Source organism: Emydura macquarii, unplaced genomic scaffold (genome assembly GCF_026122565.2).
Source record: "Emydura macquarii macquarii isolate MOO-44397 ecotype Brisbane River unplaced genomic scaffold, CSIRO-AGI_Emac_v2 contig_244, whole genome shotgun sequence".
Classification (NCBI taxonomy): Eukaryota; Metazoa; Chordata; order Testudines; family Chelidae; genus Emydura; species Emydura macquarii.
The window spans coordinates 23523-48213 of NW_027130381.1; the positions used below are offsets into that span (position 1 = coordinate 23523).

General features: G+C 49.4%; 1 protein-coding gene and 1 pseudogene across 1 annotated transcript; both read right to left on the bottom strand.

Annotated features, from left to right (window-relative positions):
• Window positions 1-5101: 5101 nt before the first annotated feature.
• On the bottom strand, window positions 5102-6106 carry LOC137153396 (olfactory receptor 6B1-like; annotated as a pseudogene).
• Window positions 6107-21032: 14926 nt separating this feature from the next.
• Window positions 21033-21968, bottom strand: LOC137153444 (olfactory receptor 14A16-like). The gene has a single exon (XM_067548776.1). It carries the CDS (start codon window positions 21966-21968, stop codon window positions 21033-21035), a length of 936 nt encoding a protein of 311 aa, XP_067404877.1.
• Window positions 21969-24691: the final 2723 nt, after the last annotated feature.

Sequence of the window (24691 nt, forward strand, 5' to 3'; positions counted from 1 at the left end):
CCTCGCCGAGGAGCTTCCCAGTTTACCCCCTGTGGACGCAGAGGGACTGACTGGTCTACCCCATGCGGTGTACCCCGGCAACCCGGAGGAACCGGCAGACACAGGTACCGGGGAACCCGTGGAGGAAGAAGCCCAGGGGCAGCCAGAGGTGTGGCTATACTAGGGGTAAGCCCCATTGGCGTGTTGTGGCGGGAGCCCCGCCGACTGAGTGTCAACACCCATGCCACTGCTAGGGCCCTGGGCTGGGACGCAGTGGAGTTGGGTGGGCCTGCGTCCCCCTCCCCTCCCCCGATCCTTGCCAACCCCAAAGAGTGGATAGCGTCTACCGCTCCCCTGACTCGAGGTCACTGCTCCTTGCTCGCCCGCCCTGCCTGGGGGCCGGGGCGAAAGACTCCTTGCTCGCCCGCCCTGCCTGGGGGCCGGGGCGAAAGACTCCTTGCTCGCCCGCCCTGCCTGGGGGCCGGGGCGAAAGACTCCTTGCTCACCCGCCCTGCCTGGGGGCCGGGGCGAAAGACTCCAAAACTTAACTTTCCCCTGTTGAAATAGGAAGGCGCAGTGACCTTCCGCCGAGCTTGGGCCCGCGGAAAAGCCGCCAGGACTGGACTGGGCAGGAGCCCGTCCTACACGTGGTGGAGAATGCAGGCAGTCTTCCCCCCTGACTAAAAGGGGGACTGCCCGGGCTGACTCTCCCTAGTAGTGGAGACATCGACCGACCCGACCGGCATGGATGTCAAGAAACTGATTAAGTGGTGGACCGAGGCACAACAGCAGCAACAGATGGCCCAACTACAGCAGCAACAGCAGCTCCTACAAACCCTCGGCTCCCAGCAGCAGCAACTGTTGCGAGACCTGTGGCCCCAGCAGCAGGAGCTCCAGTGGCAACTCATGCAGCAGCTGAGTGGCTGTATGGGGCTGACCAGCCCCGGGCTGGACGAGGCTTCAGGCTGAGGCTCACCCGTCACCTGGCTTCAGCCACACCTCACAAAAATGGGACCCTCAGATGACCCCGAGGCATTTCTGGTGACATTCGAACGGGTGGCCACGGCCGCGGGTTGAGACCCGACCCGGTGGGCAATCCTCCTGGCCCCATACTTGACTGGGGCCTCCCAGGCGGCCTATCGGGCCCTTGGCAGTGAAGAGGCACAGGACTACGTGACTGTGAGGGCTGCAATTATGGACGCTCTCGACATTAGCCCAGAGACCTACAGACGGCGGTTTCGGGAGAAGACTTTTCCCCCCGGAGCCCAACCCCGGGCCGTGGCCCAGGAGCTCCGGGACGCCGGCTGGCGCTGGCTCCAACCCGAGCAGAACACGGCGTCCGCCGTAGCGGAGCAGGTAATTTTAGAACAGTTTTTACATATCTTGCTAACCCAGGGAAGGACCTGGGTGATCAGGCACCACCCCACCACCCTGATGGGGGTGGTTCGCCTGATGGAGGACTATCTGGCCGCTGAGAGGCCCATGGGACCCATGGCTACAGGCCCTGGCCGGGCCGGGCCTGTTGGGACAGGGAAATCCTCGCCCGGGCCGAACCCCCGACCGCCCAAGAGTTTGGAGCCCAGCCGCAGCCGGCCTCTGAATCAACCGCCTCAGGGGCCCGGGGACCCAGGACCCTGCTTCGCGTGTGGCCAGCAGGGGCAGACGTACTTTAACGCCAGCTGCAGCAAAGGGCCGAACCACGCCAGGCCTCTGCCCCAGGTAACCCTCCCCCGGCCTTGAGGCCCCAAGAGCGACGCCCGAAGCCCACCTCGAAGGCCTGGGTCGGGCCTCCGGGCCCCCTGGACTGGCCGAGGCCTGCAGGCCCGAAGTGATGGGCCCAGCCTCGGGGCTGCAGAGACTGGGACGAGCTCCCTGAACCGGAGAGCTGGGAGTTCCGCCCGGAAGCTGGTCTGGACCTGGAGGAGCTGCCGGACGCCCAACCCCTGGAGGCAGGACCAGACCTGGAGGAGATGACGGAGGCTGAACCCCACCCCCAGCCCTGCGATCTGGAGGAGCTGCCCCTCGCTGAGGAGCTTCCCACTCTACCCCCCGTGGACGCAGAAGGACTGACTGGTCTACCCCATGCGGTGTACCCCGGTGACCCGGAGGAACAGGCAGACACAGGTACCGGGGAACCCGTGGAGGAAGAAGCCCAGGGGCAGCCAGAGGTGTGGCTGTACTAGGGGTAAGCCCTGTCGGCGTGTTGTGGCAGGAGCCCCGCCGACTGAGTGGCAACACCCGTGCCACTGCTAGGGCCCTGGGCTGGGACGCAGTGGAGTTGGGTGGGCCTGCGTCCCCCTCCCCTCCCCCCGATCCTTGCCAACCCCAAAGAGTGGATAGCATCTACCGCTCCCCTGACTCGAGGTCACTGCTCCTTGCTCACCCGCCCTGCCTGGGGCCGGGGCAAAAGACTCCAAAACTTAGCATTCCCCCGTTGAAATAGGAAGGCGCAGTGACCTTCCGCCAAGCTTGGGCCCCCGGAAGGGCCGCCAGGACTGGACCGGGCAGAAGCCCGTCCTACACTATCTTTCTATCTATCTATCTATCCTGCAGCAAAACTAAAATTTTCTCTTGGAAAATTTTGCTTTTGTGAAAAGGCCCTTTCTCCCCCGTCAACAGACCATTCCCAAGAAGACTAGCGCTCCTGGTGACCATGCTCTACTTCCATTAGGTTCTTCAAGCCCAGAATAGGACCTCATAGTTGTGGAGGCTCCTCAACACTCATTCAACATGGGCACATGGAAAAGGACCATGATCATAGAATCATAGAGTTGGAAGGGACCTCAGGAGGCTCAAAGCAGGACTAACCCGAGCTAAATAATCCCAGCGAGGCTTTTGACAAACCGGAGCTTAAAAACCTCTAAATATGGAGATTCCACCACCTCCCTAGGTAACCCATTCCAGTGCTTCACCACCCTCCTAGTAAAAAACTTTTTCCTAATGTCCAACCTAGACCTCCCCCACTGCAACTTGAGACCGTTGCTCCTTGTTCTGTCATCTGCCACCACTGAGAACAGCCTAGCTCCATCCTCCCTGGAACCCCCTTCCAGGTAGTTAAAGGCTGCTATCAAATCCCCCCTCATTATTCTCTTTTGCAGACTAAACAAGCCTAGTTCCTTCAGCCTCTCTTCATAAGTCTTGTGCTCCAGCCCCCTAATCATTTTTGTTGCCCTCCGCTGGACTCGCTCCAATTTTCCACATCCTTTTTGTAGTGGGGGACCCAAAACTGGACACAATACTCCAAATGCGGCCTCACCAATGCCGAATAGAGGGGAATAATCACTTCCCGCGACCTGCTGGCAATGCTCCTCCTAATGCAGCCCAATATGCTATTAGCCTTCTTGGCAACCAGGGCACACTGCTGACTCATATACAGCTTCTTATCCACTGTTACCCCCAGGTCCTTTTCTGCAGAACTGCTACCTAGCCTGTCGGTCCCCAGTCTGTAGCTGTGCATGGGATTCTTCCTTCCTAAGTGGAGGACTCTGCACTTTTCTTTTGGCCCAATCCTCCAGTTTGTTTAGGTCCTTCTGTATCCTATCCCTACCTTCCTGGGTATCTACCACTCCCTCCAGCTTAGTGTCATCCGCAAACTTGCTGAGGGTGCAATCTACCCCATCCTCCAGATCATTAATAAAGATGTTGAACAAAACCGGCCCCAGGACCGACCCCTGGGGAACTCCGCTTGTGACAGGTTGATGATGCAGTTCTTTTGGAAGGAGTTGTTGAAAATAGCAAGGGGGTTTGCTCTTTGTTTTAATCTCTCTAACTAGAGGCAATTCTTGAGGTGGAGTTACTGGAGTGTGGGCTGAGACTTCTAAGAGAGGGGGATTGCCTGTGTGTCATTTGTGACCACCTGTGTTCCAGGACTGGAGTATACAGTGTAAACAAATAAATTGCAGAAGAAAATATTCATAGTTTCTCCTTCAATGATAAGCCAACCTGCATGGCCTCAACATCAGATAGCTAGAAAGACAGACAGACAGACAGATATGAGAGTGTATACTAATGGTACCTAAGGATGATCTCATTGAAGTTGACAGGAGCTGCAGGTGCTCAGTGCTTCGGACATATCAGGCCCAAGATATTGGAAGCTGAGTGCTCAATAATTAATCCAGTTTAAAGCTGGGAAACGTGTTAGTCATACTGACACTGAGTACTTTTAAGGTAAATTTTCCCTTGCTCCCCTCAACTCCCTGCCAACTTTTCTTTTCTTATTTAGCAGTTTTGCGGAGCTTGGGGGCACGTTGCTTTCATTGAAAACTGAATTTTTGTGGCACAAAATTTCCAATAAAATCTACATTTGAAGAAAACAAATCTTCCAAACCTTCCCAGACCATTTTTTACCAGATCTACCAAAAATTAGCATATATGTTAATGTAATTACCATTATTTTTTTTTAATTTTAAATCAAATTTGCAATAAAAATATTTTAAGATGGCGGCGCTAGTTGAAGTAGTGAAAATTCACTTCAGTTTTTGTTGGCTGTTTAAGACACAAAGAACAGTTTCGACATGTGTTTTTTCTGCCAACATAGTCTCAGAAGTCACTTAACTGTTGCCTCCTTCTTATTAAAAGCTTTAACAGAAGCCACCCGAGGCACCAGACTATTAAAAACCATGTGAAAATTCCTGTGAATCTTTGTCAAAAGAAAACAATCAGCTCTCACTTTGTCTGAAATTTTGACTATGATCAAATAAACATTTTAAAATGTTTTTAATTTGGAGAAATTCCTCTTTCCTCTCCCTTTTCTCACATTCTAATTTTCCCAATTTTTTTAAATTATCCCTCCATCTTCCCCCCACTCACACACTTTCTCTTAGTTTTCAGGTCTTGGTTCTTGTTCTTTTAAAGGCAGGGAGAAGAAGGATGTAGAAAGTATAATTTTCTCTGACTTTCAAATTTTCTTTTGCTTTTTCATGTTTCAAAGAAAGAGAGAAAGAGATTAAAATAAAAAGATTTTTTTCACAATTTACCACTGGGGAAGGGAATTAAAATATATGAGAAAGTAGCTCAAAACGGCTCTTCACAGGGATGTTAGTAGGAAATAGCTTGGGTGTGAATTTAAAGTGCAATTGTTATTCTGCACTGACGCTCCTATTGCACACCAATATGATTTGCACTAGCTATGCCGGGCTTTTCCCCAGTAGCACAAGCCCTTAGTTTGAACTGTCTCAATTCCTGTGAAAATTAGCAATGAGTTGACAGCTCTTCTTAGGGCCTCCTTCACCTTTCTGTTCCTCACGCTGTAGATGAGGGGGTTGACCATGGGAGTGAGAATGGTGTAGAAGACAGAGAACACTTTGTTAAGGACCCTCAGTGTGTCAGTGTCTGGCATCACGTAGACAATGATCAGGGCCCCATAGAAAAGTGTCACCACGATGAGGTGAGAGGAGCAGGTGGAAAATGCTTTTTGCCTCCCGGTGGTGGACGGGACTCTCAGGATAGTGGCGATGATGCACGCGTAGGACACCAGGGTTAATAGAAATGGGGGCAGGATGATTATTGAAGCCAGAATGAAAGTCACAGTGTCCACCAGGCTGGTGTCACTGCAGGACAGCTTTTTTACTGGGGTGATGTCACACTAAAAATGGTCAACTTCGTTGGGGCCACAAAACGCTAACTGTGATATCAAGGATGTCAATGTGCTACTAGCCGAAAGCCCGCTGATCCAAGAGCCAGCTGCTAGCTGGAGGCAGAACCTGCTATTCATGAGGGCTGCGTAATGCAGTGGTTTCAATATCACTAAATACCGGTTGTAAGACATCACAAACAAGAGGTAACACTCAACACTTATCAGAAAAGCAAAGGAATAATATTGTAGGATGCACATTCTGAATGAGATGGTCCTGTCCCCAGTCAGGAGACTGGCCAGCATCCTGGGCAGGATGGTGGAGGAGTAGCAGGTCTCCAAGCAGGACAAGTTCCCCAGGAAGAAGTACATGGGGGTGTGAAGGTGCTGATCAGCCACAACTAGCACAACAATGAGGATATTCCCAGACACAGACATAATGTAGATCACTAGAAACAGCAGGAAAAGAAGGATCTGTAGTTCTGGAAGATTTCCAAATCCGAGGAGGATGACGTCTGAGATGGACTTTTGATTTCCCCATTCTGTTGTCACCATCGGGTGTATCTGTAGGAAAGGAAACAAATGATAGGGCTGTTATCAAGGGTCTCCTATGGACCACCAAATCAGGAAGAGAAGGTGGATGAGGCGTTTCTAGAACAAATAACAGAACTATCCAAACCACATTGCTTGGTACTAACACCCTGACATCAGTTGGAAAAGTACAGCAAAACACAACATTTGCAATGAGTTCTTGGAATGTATTGGGGACAATTTTTTTCTGCAGAGAGTGGGTGAAGTAGCCAGGGGGAAAGCCAGTTTAGATTTGATTCTGAACAACAGGGAGGAATTGGTTGTGAATCTGCAGGAGGAAGGCAATTTGGGTGAGAGGAAACATGAAATGATAGATTTCATGATTCTAAGCAAATGAAGGAGAGAGAGCTGCAGAAAAAGGATGATGGACATCAAAAAGAGCAGACTTTAGCAAACTCCGAGAACTGGCAGGTAAGGTCCCATGGGAAGAAAATCTACAGGATAAAGGAATTCAGGAAAGCTGGCAATTTCTTGGGGGCACAATATTAAAGGCACAACTGCAAACTATTGTGATAAAAAGGAAAGATAGGAAGAATACAAGAGGCCAACATGGCTCCATCAGGAGCTCTTTAATGACCTGAAAATCAGAAAGGAAGCCTATAAAAAGTGGAAACATGGGCAAATTACTAAGAAGGAGTACAAAAGAATAGCAGAAACACTTAGGGAGAAAACCAGAAAGGCTAAAGTACAAAATGAGTTACACCTAGCAAAGGACATAAAAGGCGATAAGAAGTGTTTTTTTTAAATACCTTCGGAGCAAGACAAAGGAAAGTAATAGGTCTTCCACTTGGTGGGGAAAGCGGAGTGTTTAATGCCTATTTTGCTTTAGTCTTCAGTCTAAAAAGGTTTAAGGTGACAAGACATTGTGCACAATTAACATTAACAACAAAGGAGAAGGAACACAAGCCAAAATAGGGAAAGAACTGTTAAAGCATAAGAAAATTAGGTGGGATTTTCAAAAGTGCCTTGTGGGTTAGACACCCCAAACCTTACAAAACTTTTTTGAAAGGCCCACCCATCTTCTGATTCTTGGTACTTTTGTAAACCTCAGTCTCAATTTTGTCCCGGTTTAATTTATATCACGTTGGACACTTTTTGTATCTACTTGAATGTGATATTCACTTAACACGTAGATCTCACTGGCATGGAAAAGCATTAACAGGATTGGAATGAAAAGTCTTAGAGAATTATTTTGAATAATAAAAATAATGACCACCACCATAATAGCTAGGGGAGAAAGGTCTAAGGGAAATAAATCCTTCTATTTCAGGTCATAACCAGACATTGGCAACATGAAGCGATGCAGACATTTTCATTATCAGATTATTAATCCTGAGTTACATGGATTTTATACTTTCTTAGGATAACAAAATTAATCAATTGAGGATGTAAAGGAATGAACTACAAAATGAAAACCTTGGAAAGCTTCTCCAGCTTTAATTTATCTAATAACAACTGATAACGTTGAGATTGCTAATACATGGAGTTATGAAATGACTATTCCCAGGCTAGCCTAGTGCTTCCTAGCTAATATTCCCAGGCTAGCCTAGAGTTTAGTTACAGTGACCAGTTTCACATTTCTTTTTTATGCTCCTTAGATATGGCCATTTTATTAGCCAACATGTGAGTCACATGGGTGATACAGAAGTGTCTCATTTCTGGGGTCTGTAATGAGTGACATACTAGCACTGTTGAAGTGCATGAGCTCTCCCGCAAGCATGGACAATGATGCTTACCTGAAATGCAGGTATATTTCAAGCTTGGAATGCTGGTCTCTTTTTTCTCTTGGATTCAGGTTCCACTCTCTCCATCACGTCTCAAATTTAAAGACTCACTAAAGAGAAATGCCGGTGCTAGAACCACAATCTGTCCTGGAATGTGTTCCTTCTCTGCTGTTTCTGAAATGCAGATGCCTCCTTCTGTGTATATCATTCGCTAAAGAAGCTGGGGTCTCTCCTGATACTGCTGAACGACATTTGGAACAACTGAGCCAGGGGAGTTCCTGGGTTTTCCCTACAGACAAAGCAAATAACGATCCTGAAGCAATCAGCCTTCCCCTCTCAAAGGACGTCCCTCCTCTGATACCTGATCTATTGGGTCACTGCTCAGCGTGATGCATGTAAAGTCTGGTTCGTCCCAGCCTGACCTGTGGGGGGATTCTCTGGGGCAACATGCATGAGGTCAGAGATTCAGGCAAGGAAGAAAAAAAGGAGACAGTAGCCATCACGTAAGGAGTCAAAGGGAAAACAGACACGGGGCTGTTCTACTCAACAAAGTGACCTGCACGATGTCAATAACGCGACCCCAGCCCTGCTGTAGACACGACTGGGTTGATGAAAGAATTCTTCCATCTGCCTAGGTACCGCCTCTCGGGGAGGTGGATTTATGGCAGCGACAGAAGAATTCCTTCCTTTGCTGCAATGAATGTCCATATGACAGTGGTGCAGCCGTGCCGCTATCATGTTTCAACAGTAGCCGTGCCTTAAGACGGCCCCACTCAAGACCTAGTGAGAATTCAGGTGTAGTTGCCATCTCTCTGCCCTTGTCTCAAATGAACTCACGCAGGAAATTGACAACAACCAAAACCACCCTCTCCTGCAAGGATCCGTGACAACCGAACCCAGGTTTGTGGGCTTGGGCCAGCTGATGGCTCCTTGTCACCAACAGGGGGCCATGGAGAGCTTCAGCCAAGGAGCAATGCAGAGATTAGGCACAGCAGGAAGTACCGCCCTAAGGGTCCAGAGTGAGAGACCCCTGAGGCGCTGTAGTTGGCCCATGGTCACTATTTAACCCTGGAGAGTGGCCCAGGAAGAAGTCTAGGTAACCACACGGACTTGAGGCCTGCTTTGATTCCAGACCTCACCTTGATTTCTGATCTCCGGTCTCCGACTCTGACCCCCGCTCTTGTTCATCGAACCCGGCTCTAGCAACTGCTCATTGACCACCCCCTCATAGCCATCCTTGACCTGTGGATACAAGCCCAGCCATCACTAGTAGGCCAGGTCACCTCCGCCCTAACCTCTTACAATATCACCCATGGGCGAACACTTATCACCAAGGGATCACTCCGTGTCCGACCTCTCAGTCCTCATCCTCAGAGAAAACCTGAGAAACTTTGAGAAAGAACAACGTGGAACAGAACAGATTTGGAAAATATAAAAAGGCATATCAGTTGTTTTTAACACCAGGAAAAAGTATTAGTAATACACCCTGGAGCAGAGGGAAGTGATGGTTTGGCTCAAGAAGAAAGACTTACCATTTTTAATTTTCATTACATTACTTGGGACCATCTATCACAAAAGTAAGCTGGCCTGGGTGGCAAGATAGGCCGGGGTGCCCAAGGGGACAGTGTGTCACTACATGGTAAGGCTGTTATAGTGCTTGAGGCATTCACATTTCAGACTTGGTGGGTGAAATCTAATTCTAGAACATGCAGCCAGTTTGGGGTTTGTGCCCTGGCTAGTAACCGTCTGCCCAGAGGTTGGTACCCATGTTCATGAGCCACTCCAGCCAGCTTGGCCCTGGGCTGGCCCAGCACTGTGGGGGGCTGTCTCAGGTCACCCCCAACCAGAACAATCTCCACGGGCATTTTACAGAGGCAGCTGAGGCTGGCTGCAGGGGCTGTGTCAGGTCACCCCGATGGGCAGAGGGGTGTTGTCCACTGGGGGTCTGGGCTAAAGAGGAGAAAGTGTTTGAAATTATTTCCTTTTTTCTACCATAAGGGTAATGTCAGTGAATCTACAGCCATGACATCTGACGCTTCCAGGCAACATCAGGGGTGGAAATGAAATCCTCGTGACCTAACTGTGTAAATCTTTGCTTGAACTCAAGAAAATCAGTATCAGCTGTTAGGAGCAGAAAGGCTACAATAAAAAGTGGGGAAGGCATAACCCCAACCAGTACATGGCATCCTAACGGTGCAAATTAAGGCTAAGTGGGACCACAGGCAAACCCCACATTGGGGCCTGACCCCCGTACTGTGACCCTCCCCACATGTCATGTAAAATGTACCTAAAACGTAGGCCATGCTTACACACTGGGGGACTCTATCTCAGGAAGCAGTGATTCAGAAAACGATTTGGGAGGTCACGGTGGATAATCAGATGAACATGATCACCCCAGTGCGACGCTGTGGCCAAAAGGACTAATCTGATTCTGAGATGCATAAACAGGGAGATCTTGAGTAGCATTTGAGAGGTTATTTTCTCTCTGTATTTGGCAGTGTTGCCAAATTATTGTGTCCACCATTCAGGAAGCACGTGGGTATAGCCACGAGAATGATTGTTCTTCTGCACCAAGAAGTGGGATACCTCAATAAATGAAACAATGACCAGAGCTGTCTTTACAGGTGGTGGGTTTCTGCATCAATGGATATTTTCCTTGGTTGAAGGGATAATGAAATATCCGGCTGTGATTTGAAAAGGGCTTAAGAGATTTAGGCACTGCCGTCTTGCAATGTTCTGTGCTGCCCAGTAGACCTTGCAAGCTCATATTCCTATGGTTTTATTATAACCATAACCCTACGGTTTTATTGTATCTTCCATCCTGGGAATTCCTTCCACCACTAGGATACAAAAGGCATTTTTCACCTGCTCCTATTGCCTCATTGTGTGTGCAGTATTTTGAGGGACTGTAATGATGGTCTATATATTACCAAACATCATCACACTGAGAGAGCTGAACAATGTGTTCTCTGTCTTCGACACGGTCTTGACCCCTGTGGTCAACCTTTCATACACAGCCTGAGGAACAAAGAGGCGAAGGAGACCCTGAGAAGAAGTGTCAGAAAATGTCTGCCTTTCACAAAACTCCAGAATGTGTTTTCTTAACTTTTGTTTCAGTTAGACTGAGTCGGAGCTACAAATTCTCTCTCTGTCTCTAGTATGTGGCTATTCCTGGGAGAAAGTGCACAGGCACCGAGAAGTTTTGAGAGCTGTCTGTCACTTTACAATGCTGCTCTTGACGTAGCTCGTGCCCACTTTTTATTGTTTTATGCTATTCCCTGCCCCGCATAGACATGTTTTGGTGGCATGGAATATGTTTTTATTTAACCCTTTAGTGTTACAGAGCAGAAGTATCTGGTGTGGGTTGTGTATTTGTTAGTAAATATATCAAATGGTGGGATAATGGTAGATCCAGTCCATGGTCAAAGATACTCAACTACAGAGCAAAACGCAACTGCAGTTCACCTGTTGCCTCTTTGGTAGGTGAAAGCAAACTGCAGAGTTGTGAATGGGTTTTCTCTTCAAAGCAGGAGTTGGTGTTGTGGGAAGAGAGACAGACACAGAAAGAGAAAGCAAGAGAGTGAGAATCAACATTGTTTTAACCTAAGAAAAAAGGAAATCAATTAAATGAAATTAACCACATTGCGTGGAAATTTCACCCAGTATTTACTTTTTACATTTACATTTTCTGCTGTAACAAAGACTAGGACTGGACTGCACTAGACTGGATTGGACTTTCTTGCTTTCTTTTGTTCTTTGACAGGATAATTGTGTGACTGCTAACTATACTTCAACCTTTTAAAGATTTTCAAACTTCTTTATTTTTTTTGCATAAAATGGTCACCTGGCTGGGTCTCTCTCTCTCTCTTTACATACATGTGTGAGTGTGTTTTCCTATGTTGAACAGTAGGAAATCTGGCAGCTCGTAGGTGACTTTCTCAGTGGAGCAGAGATGGTGCTTTGGAGTCAGGGTGTTTTCTAATGTGATTTGTTTATTTACCGAATGCACACAGGTCTGGTTTCCTTGAACAGAGCTGGGTCACAAAACGCAGACAGGCATCTCCCTGTCCCAGAAACCTCAGCTAAAGCCCCACAGTCCTGTCCAAGGGAGAGTTCCCCAGCACCTCGGCCTCTCTTGGACTCTCCTGTTTAACACATTATTGCTTGCTCCTGCTGCAGACTGGACCTGGGGGGAACTCTTTCTCCAATCCTGCAGGCCTGTCCTCATGAGTGATTTAACACAGGTCTGAGATCCTGTGGCTTTGTCAACCTGGTCCCCTTTCAAGCCCTTCTGTGCAGTGGTGGTAATCAGACAGGTTAACTTTTCTACAGGGCCGCTTATTCAAGCCATTGTTAGTGTGTACACAGCTGTGTGTCACAACACAACAACTGAGGACCACCAATCCTCCAACAAATTATTGTGTCCACCATTCAGGAAGCACGTGGGTATAGCCACGAGAATGATTGTTCTTCTGCGCCAAGAAGTGGGATACCTCAATAAATGAAACAATGACCACAGTCCCCAAGGAACCCCCACACCACCGCCCTTTCTTGCCATCTACCCCTCAGTCCGAAAGTGATGTCCCACTGCACATAGTTTTGCTGAGAAGTCTCCCTACACACAGCTTCCAGCAAGTGCCCAGTGTCTCCAGCCCGGCTCACTTGGGGTAGCTCTGTAGTCTGGGTCAGCTGGGCCAGGCCAAGAACCCTCCTTCTTGTGCATCCCCGGGACCTGAGCAAAGGTGACGTCAGGCAATGGAAGAGGAGGGGTGGCAATGAGCACTGGGCGGCTAGGGGTGCCAGTGATGACCGGGCTGGCGCTCTCACTGCACTACGTTGCAGGGGGTCCCAGGCATCCCTCCATGCCGGGCCAGGAGGCAGTCCCTCTGGATGCGCCCCATCCCCCAGCAGAGTTAGCACCAATTCTCCCCCGTGGAGTAGGGGACCCAGTACTGGGCCCCGTGGTAGGGCACCAGAAATGACCCCTCGAGTGTCTCCCCAACATGCGCCTCCAGCAGCAGCTGGAGCTGCACCTGCTGGTGCAATGACAGGACGTGGCAGAGGGCAGGGTCCTTGCAGCTAAGTGGAATGAGGCTGATGATGGACAGGGGTTTCCCCAGGGTAGAGAGGAGTGGCAGACAGGTGGTATTGGGGAGGAAGGGCGGGATAGAGGTGACCACCACCCATACGCCCAGGTCCTCCAGAGACTCCAGAGGGACATAGATGCCCCCCACCGCCAGGCCCTTCTCCACCACCAGGCCCTTCTCCTCCTCAAAGAAGGACCAACCCCAACTAAATCATCCCAGCCAGGGCTTTGTCAAGCCAGCCTTAAAAACCTCTGAGGATGGAGATTCCACCACCTCCCAAGAGAACCCATTCCAGTGCTTCACCACCATTCTAGGGAAAAAGGCTTTCCTAATGTCCAACCTAGATCTCCCCCACTGCAACTTGAGACCGTTGCTCCTTGTTCTGTCATCTGCCACCACTGAGAACAGCCTAGCCCCATCCTCCCTGGAACCCCCTTTCAGGTAGTTAAAGGCTGCTATCAAATCCCCCCTCACTCTTCTCTTCTGCAGAATAAAGAAGCCTCACCACAGCAGTGTCCAATCAAAATACCTGACGTCAGAATCAGGCCCCAGCTAAGCGGTGGCTGGCTGCTTGCAGTTTGGGCTTTGTAGCCGGGAGGGATGGTTCCCTTCTGAGAGAGACCCAGAGGGAGAATCAACCCCCCCGTGGCTGCTAGAGCCCAGAAGAGGATCACCTGGCCGGAAGCAGGGGGGCGGGGCCAGGCCTTTAGAAGCCGGGCGGACACCACCTGACCGGAAGCAGGGAGGAGGGGCCAGGCCTTTAAAACCCCTGCCCACGAGCTCAGTGAGGTGGGGATGGCCGAGGGAGAAGGATGCCTCTCCCTGGAGGCTCCATGCTAGAACCAGGCCCGAGGTCCACGCTGAAGGGGAAAGGCCCGTCTTAATCCCAGACTGGGGACTGGTGGAGAACCTACCTGAGTTCCCCGCTGCCTGGGAGTCGGAGGGGAGCCCACCTGTATCACCTACTGCCTGGGAGCCAGAGGAGGGCCCGCCCAGGCTGCCTGTGGCCAGGGAACCAGAGGAGGAGAGACCTGAGCAGTACCGAGCCTGGGACCTGGAGAACCTACCACCCCTACTGGTGGCCTGGGGGCTGGAGGACCTGGAGAAACTCCCCTCTGAAGAGGAGCCCATGGAACTACTGGAGCTGCCGCTGGTGGATGAGGAGGGCCTGATGGGACTACCACATCCCGGTGACCTGGGGGAATCAGGTACCGGTGGGGACGGGGAGGAAGAAGCCCAGGGGCAGCCCTGAACGGAGGCGAGTACGGGGTAACCCGGTTGGCGTGTTGTGGCCAGAGCCCCGCCAATTCAGTGGCAGGCACCCCTGCCACTGCTAGGGCCCTGGGCTGGGACGCAGTGGAGACGGGTGGGCCTGCATTCCTCTTCCCCCTTCCTGAACCACCCCGGGAGAACCTTACCCTCCTCACCGTCCCAGAGACAAGACTATTTGTTGCCTCACCAGCCCTGCCTACGGGCTGGGCACTAGACTGTTGGCTCGCCCGCCCTGCCTAGGGCTGGGGCGAAAAACTAGGCGATCTCCTGGCAGGGGAGAGCCAGGAAGACCAGTCCCCCTCTAGAAAGGACTCAGAGGGGGAACCCCGACGCTGCCCCCAGAAAGGCACGTTTACAGGCTTAAAGACTTTCGAAGTATCAGACTCCTCAGGGCTTTCTTGATATCTTTGCTTCTCAGGCTGTAGATGATGGGTTCAGTGTCGGGGTCACCACAGAGTAAAAGAGGGCCAGGAATTTATCCCTTTCATGGGCGTAGCTGGACGTGGGTCACAGATACATGGCAGTGGCAGAGCCGTAGAACAGGGCGATGACAATGAGGTGGGACGAACAGGTGGAGAACGCTTTGTGTCTCTGCTGGGCTGATGTGATTTTCAGGTTGGTGGAAATGATTCTACTGTAGGACACAGGGATCAGCATAGAAGGGATGATCATGATTAAGATGCTGAGGTGTTAGTGCAAATCCCACAAGACCGCTATCAGCTTCGCTAGATGCCTAAACCCCTTTGTAATTCTGACCCTTGGTCTATCTTGGCATCTTCCAAGGCCTGGATTTTGCTTGACTTTCAGAACTATGAAGGCTGGGATTTGCAAAGGAGCCTAAGGGAGAATAAGGCATGCACGTCTTGGGGGCCTAACTCCCTTAGACTGCCTTGACAATCCCAGCCTACAACGATAACAAGGGCAGCCAGGCAGCAGGGGTTATAGAGAGGAAGTGAAGTCACCTGGAGCTCTTGTGATCTAAGCCCAGCTACGCAACTGAATTATCCCAGCTCTCCGTGCCTCATTTGCCCGAACTGTAACCTGGGGGAGAAGACGGGGCACTGGAGGAATAATTCAGGAAGAAGGATGGTGTAATAACAGCTTATGCATGCCTCAGTTTTGTTTGAGCTCTTACTGGATTTTCATAGATCTGGGTGAACTACTCGTCACATTTTCTTCAAACAGAAATTGCCTGAGGCCCTGCACTCAGTGTGCTGGCATTTCTCTGTCTGTCTGTGTTTATCTAACACACTAACTTTTGAAAATCATGTCCGTCCAGATTCCAGAATGTCAGGAAATGTTCTAGGCCCTTGTATTTCTATTTCATTTCACCCTAACTGTCAATTTCATTTAAATGCAAATCCTCCCCAATACCAGTTACCTTTCAACTATACGAGTCAAATTTCCCCTTTTAGCATGAGATTTTCCCAGCACTCAGTGCTGACCTATCTCTGTTCTCCAGGAAGGTATTTCAACACTTTTTCAAATACCAAATTTACTTGCTAAATTTAATATTATTTTTGTTCAGTAACGCATAAAACTAAACCAGGCAGCCAACTGCCAATGAAGAAACAATTGCAGATCTATATGTAAGGCTCAGATCCATTTTGCATTTAAAGCAGAGATTCAGCCTCTGTGTTATTCCATGACAAAATAACCTGTGCTAACCTTGAGAGTATTCCCAGTTACACCCAACATTATGATGCAGTAAAAGTTGATTTCATGCATCAGTAATTCAGAGTAAACTACAGTAGAAGGAAGTTGTAATTAACCCCAAATGAAGCACTGTAAACCAGGAAATTGACAGGGCAAAACTAAACTAAAACGCAAAGATCTAGAACATTTCCTGACATTCTGGAATCTGCTTGGTTGCGATTTTCAAATGTCCCCATGCTAAATAAACACAGACAGACGGAGAAATGCCAGCACACTGAGTGCAGGGCCTTGCGTGGCCCGGCCAGTTAGATAAAGTTGAATTATAAGGACACATTTTCTATTCCCTTTCCTGGTGTGAGGCTCTGGAAGTCTCGATGAGCCACAATTCCAGCTGTGTCCCCAGGGGGCAGACCCAGGAGGGTGGAGGGATTTCCTGCCTGGCCTGGGCAGAGGCAAACGTGCCCTTTTCACTCCCCTCATGCTGAAGGCTGGGCCTGGAGCTGTGTCACAAGGCTGTGTGAGCTGGGTACATGCTGGGAAAAGCCCTGAGTGGGGGGACTCAGGCTGGTACAGAGGGGATGAGAGCTCGCAGGCCCCCAGCCCAGCTCTCTCTCTCCTTCCCCTCTCCACCTCTGGACCTTGTGTACCCAGCTGCAGCTGGGCTGAGTCTCGCCCCGGGGGGCCCAGCCAAGGGACACCCCGTCTCTCTCTCGCTCTATCCAGGGGTCTCTCGCAGGGTCAGGGTCACCCTCCACTGACGGAAGAGGTGCCTGGAGGTTGCGGAGAGTCTCGCTTGCTCAAGTGGGGATGGCTCCGTCAAAGGCAGAGTCGTGCCTGCCAACATCCTCCGCTCCCGCGGGGTCTGTCCGCCAGCTGCCTCATCCCTGGAGTGCGGGGTGTCCCTCTGCCCCACACGGAGGGAGCCCTCATTGCTCATTGTACAACAGGGGGGTCACCCAGCCTCCTGTACAACAAGAGCAAGAGCCTTGTGTCCGGCAAGTGTAAACGGGAGTGGTTCCCCCGGGCTTTGTCTGTGGGTCTGGGAGCCCAGGAGGGGGCGCCCCTCACTCCCAGGCTGGGGTGGCCACATGGCCGGAGTGAGACTGCTATTAGCCCCGTCCTGGGGGGACTTGGAAGGTCCTGACGTGTGATGGGGGAGCTCACGTCCCATTGACACACCTGGCAGGGGTTGGTTCAGTTGAAGATTTCACTCTTTTTAAAATTCTGTATTTTACTATGTATTTTAAGTTTTAAACTTTAGTGTATATATATTTCAAAACTCTTTAAAAAAATATTTTTTTTTACTTCATATTTCTTTTATATTCTGGCCCCCGCTCCCATCAGGCCCTCTGACATCCCCGCCACCACCTGCCAGCCCCTCCCACCAGATCCCTGGCTCCCCGCATTCTAGGCTGGCCTTCTCCAGCCAGACCCATCTCCACCCCCCAATCAGACCAGACCAGACCAGACCAGCCTACCTAGCCAGGCCCCTCAGCCCCACAATCTGGCCAGTACTTCCAGCCAAGCCCCTCATTATCCCCCCACACCAGCCAGACCCCTGCCCCTCCACTTTGTCAGCCCCTGCAACCAGACCATGCACTCCCTATACTGGCCAGTCACTCCCAGCTGAGTCCCCTCCCTCTCAGTCTGGCCAGTCCCTCCTGCTGGACCCCTTGTCCCCCGACACACTCTAGCCACACCCCCTGCAGCCAGAACCCTTGTCCCCCACTCCACTGCATCCAGCACCTGCCCGACACCCACAGCCAGACCCCTCGCACTATTGAACAGGCCTAGAGTCATTTGCTCTTTCTTTCTTTCTTTCTTTCCCCTCTCTCCCTCTGGCCAAATGACTCTTTCATCATTTATCCAAAGTGGAACAGACAGACCTGTCTTTTCTTTAGGGTTTTCATTTGTATTATATTAAAGCAAATGGAGGAAGAACAGAGCAAATGCACCTTTCACACACATCAACATCCAACATCTAGACAAACAAGAATTAAAAATTACTAGGCTCCAAGAAATTTTCCATGTCACTCAAGAATGTGAAGTGTAGGCACAGAATCAGGAGTAAGGTATACTTGGTACGCTCTATATTGGTTATTCATACATTCTCAAAACTGTTAGATATTACAACAACATTACACTCTGTCTATCTATCTATCTATGAATCTATCTAATGAGTGTTCCTATGTTTCGAATGACAGGAGTAAATATAAATTAAATTAATTATCTTTAAATTAAGGATAATTTAAATGGGAGAGTAAACGAGGAAGAGGTGGGGCTTGACATGTGTGAGAGCAAGAGCAGAAGAGAAATTGTCCTGATGTGCAGAGGTGAATCAGGCCCATCTCTTCAACTGCAGTTTTGTCTAGTTACCTTCGTCCTGGGATTTTTTATTTTTTTTTTACACTCTGCCTACATCCTCCCCTTGGGGTTTTGTGATACCAAGGGTCTCATTTCACATCTGTGCATGCATTACCTCTCCAAAGCAAATCACAATCTGAAACTTCTCATTTTCATCACCGGCTTATGCATGAAATATGAACCTTCCTTGTGAAGGGAAAACCTAAGAGTAACTTTCAATGAACATGGAATTTAGATGCCATAGTCACTTAGGGTCTGTCTACACTACAGTGTAAGCTCAGGGATAGTAGAACTGGAGTTAGCAGACCCTGGGTTAGTTCACCTAGGGCTTGAGCATCTACATTCACTTGCAGCTCCAGGTTTAGTCTGTCGAACCCTGTCCCAAACTGTGGCTTCAGCATTTACCGTGCATTATCTGTGCCTGAATTCAACCTCCCATATCCCAGACTTCCTAGTGCCCCTCCAAAACGGGACCACTCTAGCCCTATGTTCATGGTGCATCTGGAAAACTTGAGTGGTCAACCAAACTGGACTGTCCAGTGGACAAAAGAAATTGGCTCTTGGGATTGTGGGATACTTTTGGTGGACTCCCAGACTACAAATCCAGTGCGGGGTTGTATCTAGACTTCAAAGCAATAGGGCTTGAACTCTGGTTCCTGGATTCACTCAGATTTGGACTCTCCACCCCATGGGGTTCTGGGGCCCTGAGTCCAAGTCCTGGTTTCCCAACACTTGTGTGCAGATGGATGAAAGATTAGGCTTGAGCCTAAATTCAAACCCGAGGCTTATACTGCAGTATAGACCTGACCTTAGGGTCATTGTTAAAAGCCATGTAGGTGTTTGAAGACTCCTAGGTGCCTAGTGAGATTTTCAAAAGTGCCTATGTAAGGTTAAGCTCCCAAATCCCATTGAGTTAAAGGAGAATTAAGTGCCTAAGTTCTTTTGAAAACCCCGTTGAGGTGCCCATCTGCATTTTTAGATACCTAACGACCTTTAAAAATCTGCCCCTAAAAGGCTCCCATTTTCAAAAGCGACTTAGGGACCTGATGGCCAGTTAGCCAGCCATGATGACTAAAGCCCATGGATTTAGACTGAGGATGAATGTGGCCTAATGGACTCCTTGAACTTCTGCAGCCAATGAGAACATCACAGAGCATTTCAGTGCTTTTCCACAAGGCATGGGAATTCCCCTGAAGTCAACACACCCACGTACATGGAAGTCTCTGTTCAGGGCATGGTGAACCATCAGATTGTCAGCCTGCATCCATCCCCTCCTGAGCTCTTTGCCTGTATTCTTCACTGCGGGTTTTTCCACATGCAGGAAAGCAACAGGGCAGAGATTTGTCTTTTGTAAAATATGTTTTTTTTCCAAAATAAAGCTGATCAAACATCCCCTCTATTATGAGTGCAATTTTCAAAGGGGCTGAAAGGATTTGGGTGCCCAGATCCCCTGGAATTTCATCTGCTCCCTTCAGCCCCTTTTGACAATCCCAGGCCCTATAATTTTTTCTCTCCACTGGCATTTATCTCATGCCTGGCAGTGGTCTGAGACTCAGGAGAACTGGCTTCAATTCTCAGTTGTGCCCAGGATCCCCCTCGCTCTCCCCAGATGCTCACCGCACCCGGCTCCAGACGGCTCCAGTCCCAGCTCCAGCCCCGCCCTGCTTCAATGTGGCTCAGCTCAGCTTGGCTCTCTGGGCTGCACTTCTGGCCCTCTGGTTCTGCTGCTGTGGGTCTGCTCAGCTCAGCTCCCTGGGCTTCTTCTCTGACCTCCCAGCCACTGGCTCCTGTGTCTCAGGTGCTGCTTTGTTCTCCGCTTGTCCCCGCTCTTTGCAGGCAGCTCCAGCTCACACAGAGGACAGTCCCCCCACATTGGCCTGCCCGCCCTGTCAATCAGGATGATCTGGAACATTGACCTTTCTGCACTGGCCCTGGGGGCTGTCCATTTCCTGGCCCTGATTTCCCACCCTCCCTTCCCCTGTCCTTTGGTACTGAGAGATGGCCCACTAAGACGACCCACTAAGTTTCAGTAAGGGGCCAACAGTCCCCTTACACTCAGACCCTCCCTGCACAGAGCAAAAACGCCCTGTTCACCAGGCCCCTGTCTCTGTGACATGGGTTCAAACTGTGATGTTCTATCTGCTATCGGATCATTTTCCCTGGAGGGGGAAGGGAAATCATTCAGAGACCATAAAAATCAATGACCCCAAAGACTGGTCTTGATGGCTGTCAGTGGTGGTCCTTCAGCAAGATGTCAAACAACTGTCCCAGGCAGGGCAGCTGTCTGGAATACAGCACAACATGCTGCCATTGAGAAAGAGCGGCCTTGTCCCGTCAGTTTGCCAATAAATCCAGAGACATGACATTTCATACCGTCATATCCCACTGAGTTACATGAGCAAACACTAAACCAACAGCCATCAGACCTCAAGCAGAGGTTACACACCCAAAAGGAGAAGATTCAGAGATCTCCTGCGGTCCACTAGACTTTGATCTGGCTACTGATTCTATGTGGAAGGTGTTCAGATAGCCTGGGGATGGGTGGCAGTACAAAAACCTAAGATAGACATGCAGATAGATAAATAGATTCTGATTTTATTTACACTTGTGTAAATCTACAGTAACTCCACTGACTTGAGTTTGTCTGCAGTTTTGTCAGTGTAAATACCCCCTTTGAATGTAAAGAGATTGCAAAGTATGTTCTCACAGAGACATTAATGTCACCTATTGATTACATTTCTATACAGACACAGAATGAAATCACACTCAAGGGAGGAAAATGAACGTTTAATCCTTAGTGGATAACCTCCACCCTGTCAGTTTCCTCAGGGCAGCTTTGATCTCCTTGTTTCTCATGCTATAGATGATGGGATTCATCACTGGAGGCAGCACGGAATAGAAAACAGCCACCACGAGATCCAGCCATGACGTCGTGCTGGAGAGGGGTTTCAGGTAGGCAAAGCTGCCAGTGCAAACTAGCAAGGAAAGCACAGTGAGGTGAGGCAGGCAGGTGGAGAAGGCTTTATGCCGGCCCTGCTCAGAGGGGATTCTCAGCACTGTGCTGATGATCTGAACATACGACACAATTATAAAAACAAAGCAGCATAAGACTAAGCCCGCACTAAAGAGAATGACCCCCATTTCAGTGAGGTAGGAGTCAGAGCAGGTGAGCTTGAGTAACTGGGGAATGTCACAGAAGAACTGATCCACCTTGTTGCCTCTGCAGAAGGATACTGCAAATGTGTTCCCAGTGTGCAGGGCAGAAATGAGAACACCGCTGGCCCAGGCACTAGCTGCCATTTGGACACAAGCTCCCCTGTTCATCACTCTCTCGTAGTGCAGCGGCTGGCAGATGGCGACGTATCGGTCGTACGCCATGACGGTGAGAAGGAAAAAATCTGTTCCCATCAAGAAGAGGAGGAAAAAGACTTGGGTGACACATCCAGCGTAAGAAATGGACCTGGTGTTCATGAGGGAATTGGCCATGGATTTGGGGATGGTGACAGAGATGGAGCCAATGTCTAAGATGGACAGATTGATCAGGAAGAAGTACATGGAGGTGTGAAGGTGGCGGTCGAGGGCTATGACTGTGATGATAAGAAGGTTCCCCATCAAGGCTGCCAGGTAAATCACTAGAAACACCACAACGTGCAAAATCTGCAGCTCCCACACCTCAGAGAATCCCAGGAGAAGAAATTCAGTCATGGTGGTTTGGTTGGACATTTTCTTCCTCAGCACCTTGTGTCCTGCCTGCGGAGGGAAGGAGAAGGGCAACGGTGAGGATTAGAGTCACACCCACTGAGCAGGGGCGGTGAGGGCTCCTCGCTGCAGAGAATGAGACGACTAGTCCGGTGCGTTATCCCACTGATGTCAATCCGCACAGGTCTTGGAAGCTGGGTCAGTTCACACCTGTGAAGATCTGAGCCAGGACCTGGCTTGTCAGAAGATGGAACGAAATACAAGCTGAATCCTACATTCCTACCAGAGAAAGAAAGTCCCTCTATTGTGACCAAAAGCAGGCTGGAAGGTTGGGCCTGGAACTGAAATTCTAAAACACGAGCCCAACCTGAGCCCCATTGCCAGGGGAAATACGACATAGACACACCCAGCATCCTACATGGCAGCTCTGCTGTATTGATTCTACCCCAACACCACACAGACAGCCTGCAGACAGGTCACACATTGATTTATGGCCCCCAGCGCCACCCAGGTTTACATAGCGATGTCACGATGGGTTAGTAGCACAGCTCAGTTACTGCTGTGTTGTATCATTTCCCTTTGTGACTTTATGTCTGTGCAGTGAGGGTCAGTGGCAGTCAGGAGACCCGGGGTCTGTTCTTGGCTCTGCCACTGACCTGCTGTGTGACCTTGGGCCAGTCACTTGTCCTCCCTGGGACTCTCCTTCCCTCTCTCCCCTCCTCTGCCTTGTCTACTAGGACTCTAAGCTCTTTGGGGGATGGGCTGTGCCTTATGATGTGTCTATTCTGTGCACCTAGTTACAATATTTGTGCTCAGCTGCCAGCAGTGATGGAGCCTGGCTATGGTGCTAGACAAAGAGGTTTCTAGTCCCATTTGTAGGAGAGTGAAGAGTTAAAGCTGGACAAATGGCCAGGCCTAAGCTACAGGGAACGGGGTCATGGCACAAGCAAACCTTGTTTCTGGTAATTGTGTGAGTTCTAGTTAGAGTCGTGTTATCTACGGGGAGTTGCTGGAAATGTTTACATTTACATACTGTTATGGGTAAAAGGATTGTAAAGTCACCCCCTAGTTGCTCACTCGCGGTGTCGAGGTGGAACGAGCAGACAATAAAGGGTTCTGTCTGCCCAGTCCATCCCAGGGACAACCTGTTTGGTTATTTCTAACACCATTGACCTCCTCCTTGTCTATCTAAGCTCCATGTCAGGATAGATAGATTTGGCTGCTGGACTGAACTCTGAAACTGGGTTCAAAAGTCCTAATCCATGGAAAACATCCTTTGCCATTCACACAGTTTTACAGCAATCAAAGCAGAGGCAACAGAATCAGTGGGTTTTCAGTTACGATGTTATTAGACAATGTTAAAGTTTCCCATCCTTGTTTAAAGTTTAAATCTCATTGGACAATTTCAGTTGAATTTTGGGTGTTTGGTTGATTGGTTGCTCTTTTGGATGGAAAATTGGGTTTTTAGCAAACCAACATTTTTCACACAATGTATCTGCTTTCCTTGAAAATCTGTTGTTTTGTTGGAAAGCTGAACACTGAAAAAGCAATCTTGTTTGGTTTTCTTTTAAAGTCTACAAATTTCACCTGGATGCTTTCAGCTGCCTAAAGCTGAAAAAAAAAAAAATGGGTGTGGGGTTTCTGATGAAAAATTCACATTTTGTACAGAAGGAGTTTTTTTTCTTCTGACTATCTCTGATTGTTTGAGTAACTTAATAGCAAAATGCTTAAATGAGTTCTGACAGGAAATCTGATCTGTGTTCTTTAAATTTCCCTTGTATGCTAATCCTCACACATATATTTAATTGACATAGCACACTTACTGTACTGGCCGCTATGGATTTTTCCCCAACAGGTGATGGATTCAGTCGTCCACCTCCAGGATTCTTCGGTCATTATCTATCTATCGATCTAGATGCCAAAGACACAAGTGTGTAATCGTCATCTCACTCCTCACTCTGAGCATGACCTGACAGAACTAGACTCAGACCGGTTGTTCTCTGCAGCTGAGCAGTGTGTAGCTGGCTTTGAGCGTCACTGGCATTAAAGGAGCGATGCTGCGGGAAGGTGATTTACCCATGTCTATTTCCTAAGGGCTTGTGGGACTCACTCTGAAGAGTCCTGAACAGCTCAGAAGCAGAGGCCCAGAGGCAAAACTTCATAGACTCATTAATTTTAAAGCCAAAAGGGGCCGTTCTGCTCCTCTAGTCTGACCCCCCTGCCTGGCCCTAGGATTTCCTGACTCCACCTTCTGTGATTTCAGTGGGTCAGGATTACCGGGTGATTTGGGAACCTAAAGATGGAGACAGGGATGCACTGGGATGTATCAACGCTCCTAAATGAGCCATGTAGCTAAGTCCCATGGACATCCAATAGGAGTTAGGCACCTAACTTGCTGAAGTGTTACTGCAAATCCCACTAGGCAACTATCAGCTTCGTTAGATGCCTAAACCCTTTTGTAATTCTGGCCCCGGGTCTCTCTTGGCATCTTCCAAGGCCTGGGCTTCTCTTGACTTTCATAACTATGAAGGCTGGGATTTGCAAAGGAGCCTAAGGGAGAGTAAGGCATGCACATTTTGGGGGCCTAACTCCCTTAGACTGCCTTGACAATCCCAGCCTACAATGATAACAAGGGCAGCCAAGCAGCAGGGGTTATAGAGAGGAGCTCAAGACACTTGGCGTCCTAGTGATTTAAGCCCAGCTACACAACTGAATTATCCCAGCTCTCCTTGCCTCATTTGCCCGAA

What these genes read in the sequence shown, in the direction of transcription:
- LOC137153444 (XM_067548776.1), bottom strand. Translation starts at nt 21,968, where the DNA reads ATGTCCAACCAAACCACCATGACTGAATTTCTTCTCCTGGGATTCTCT.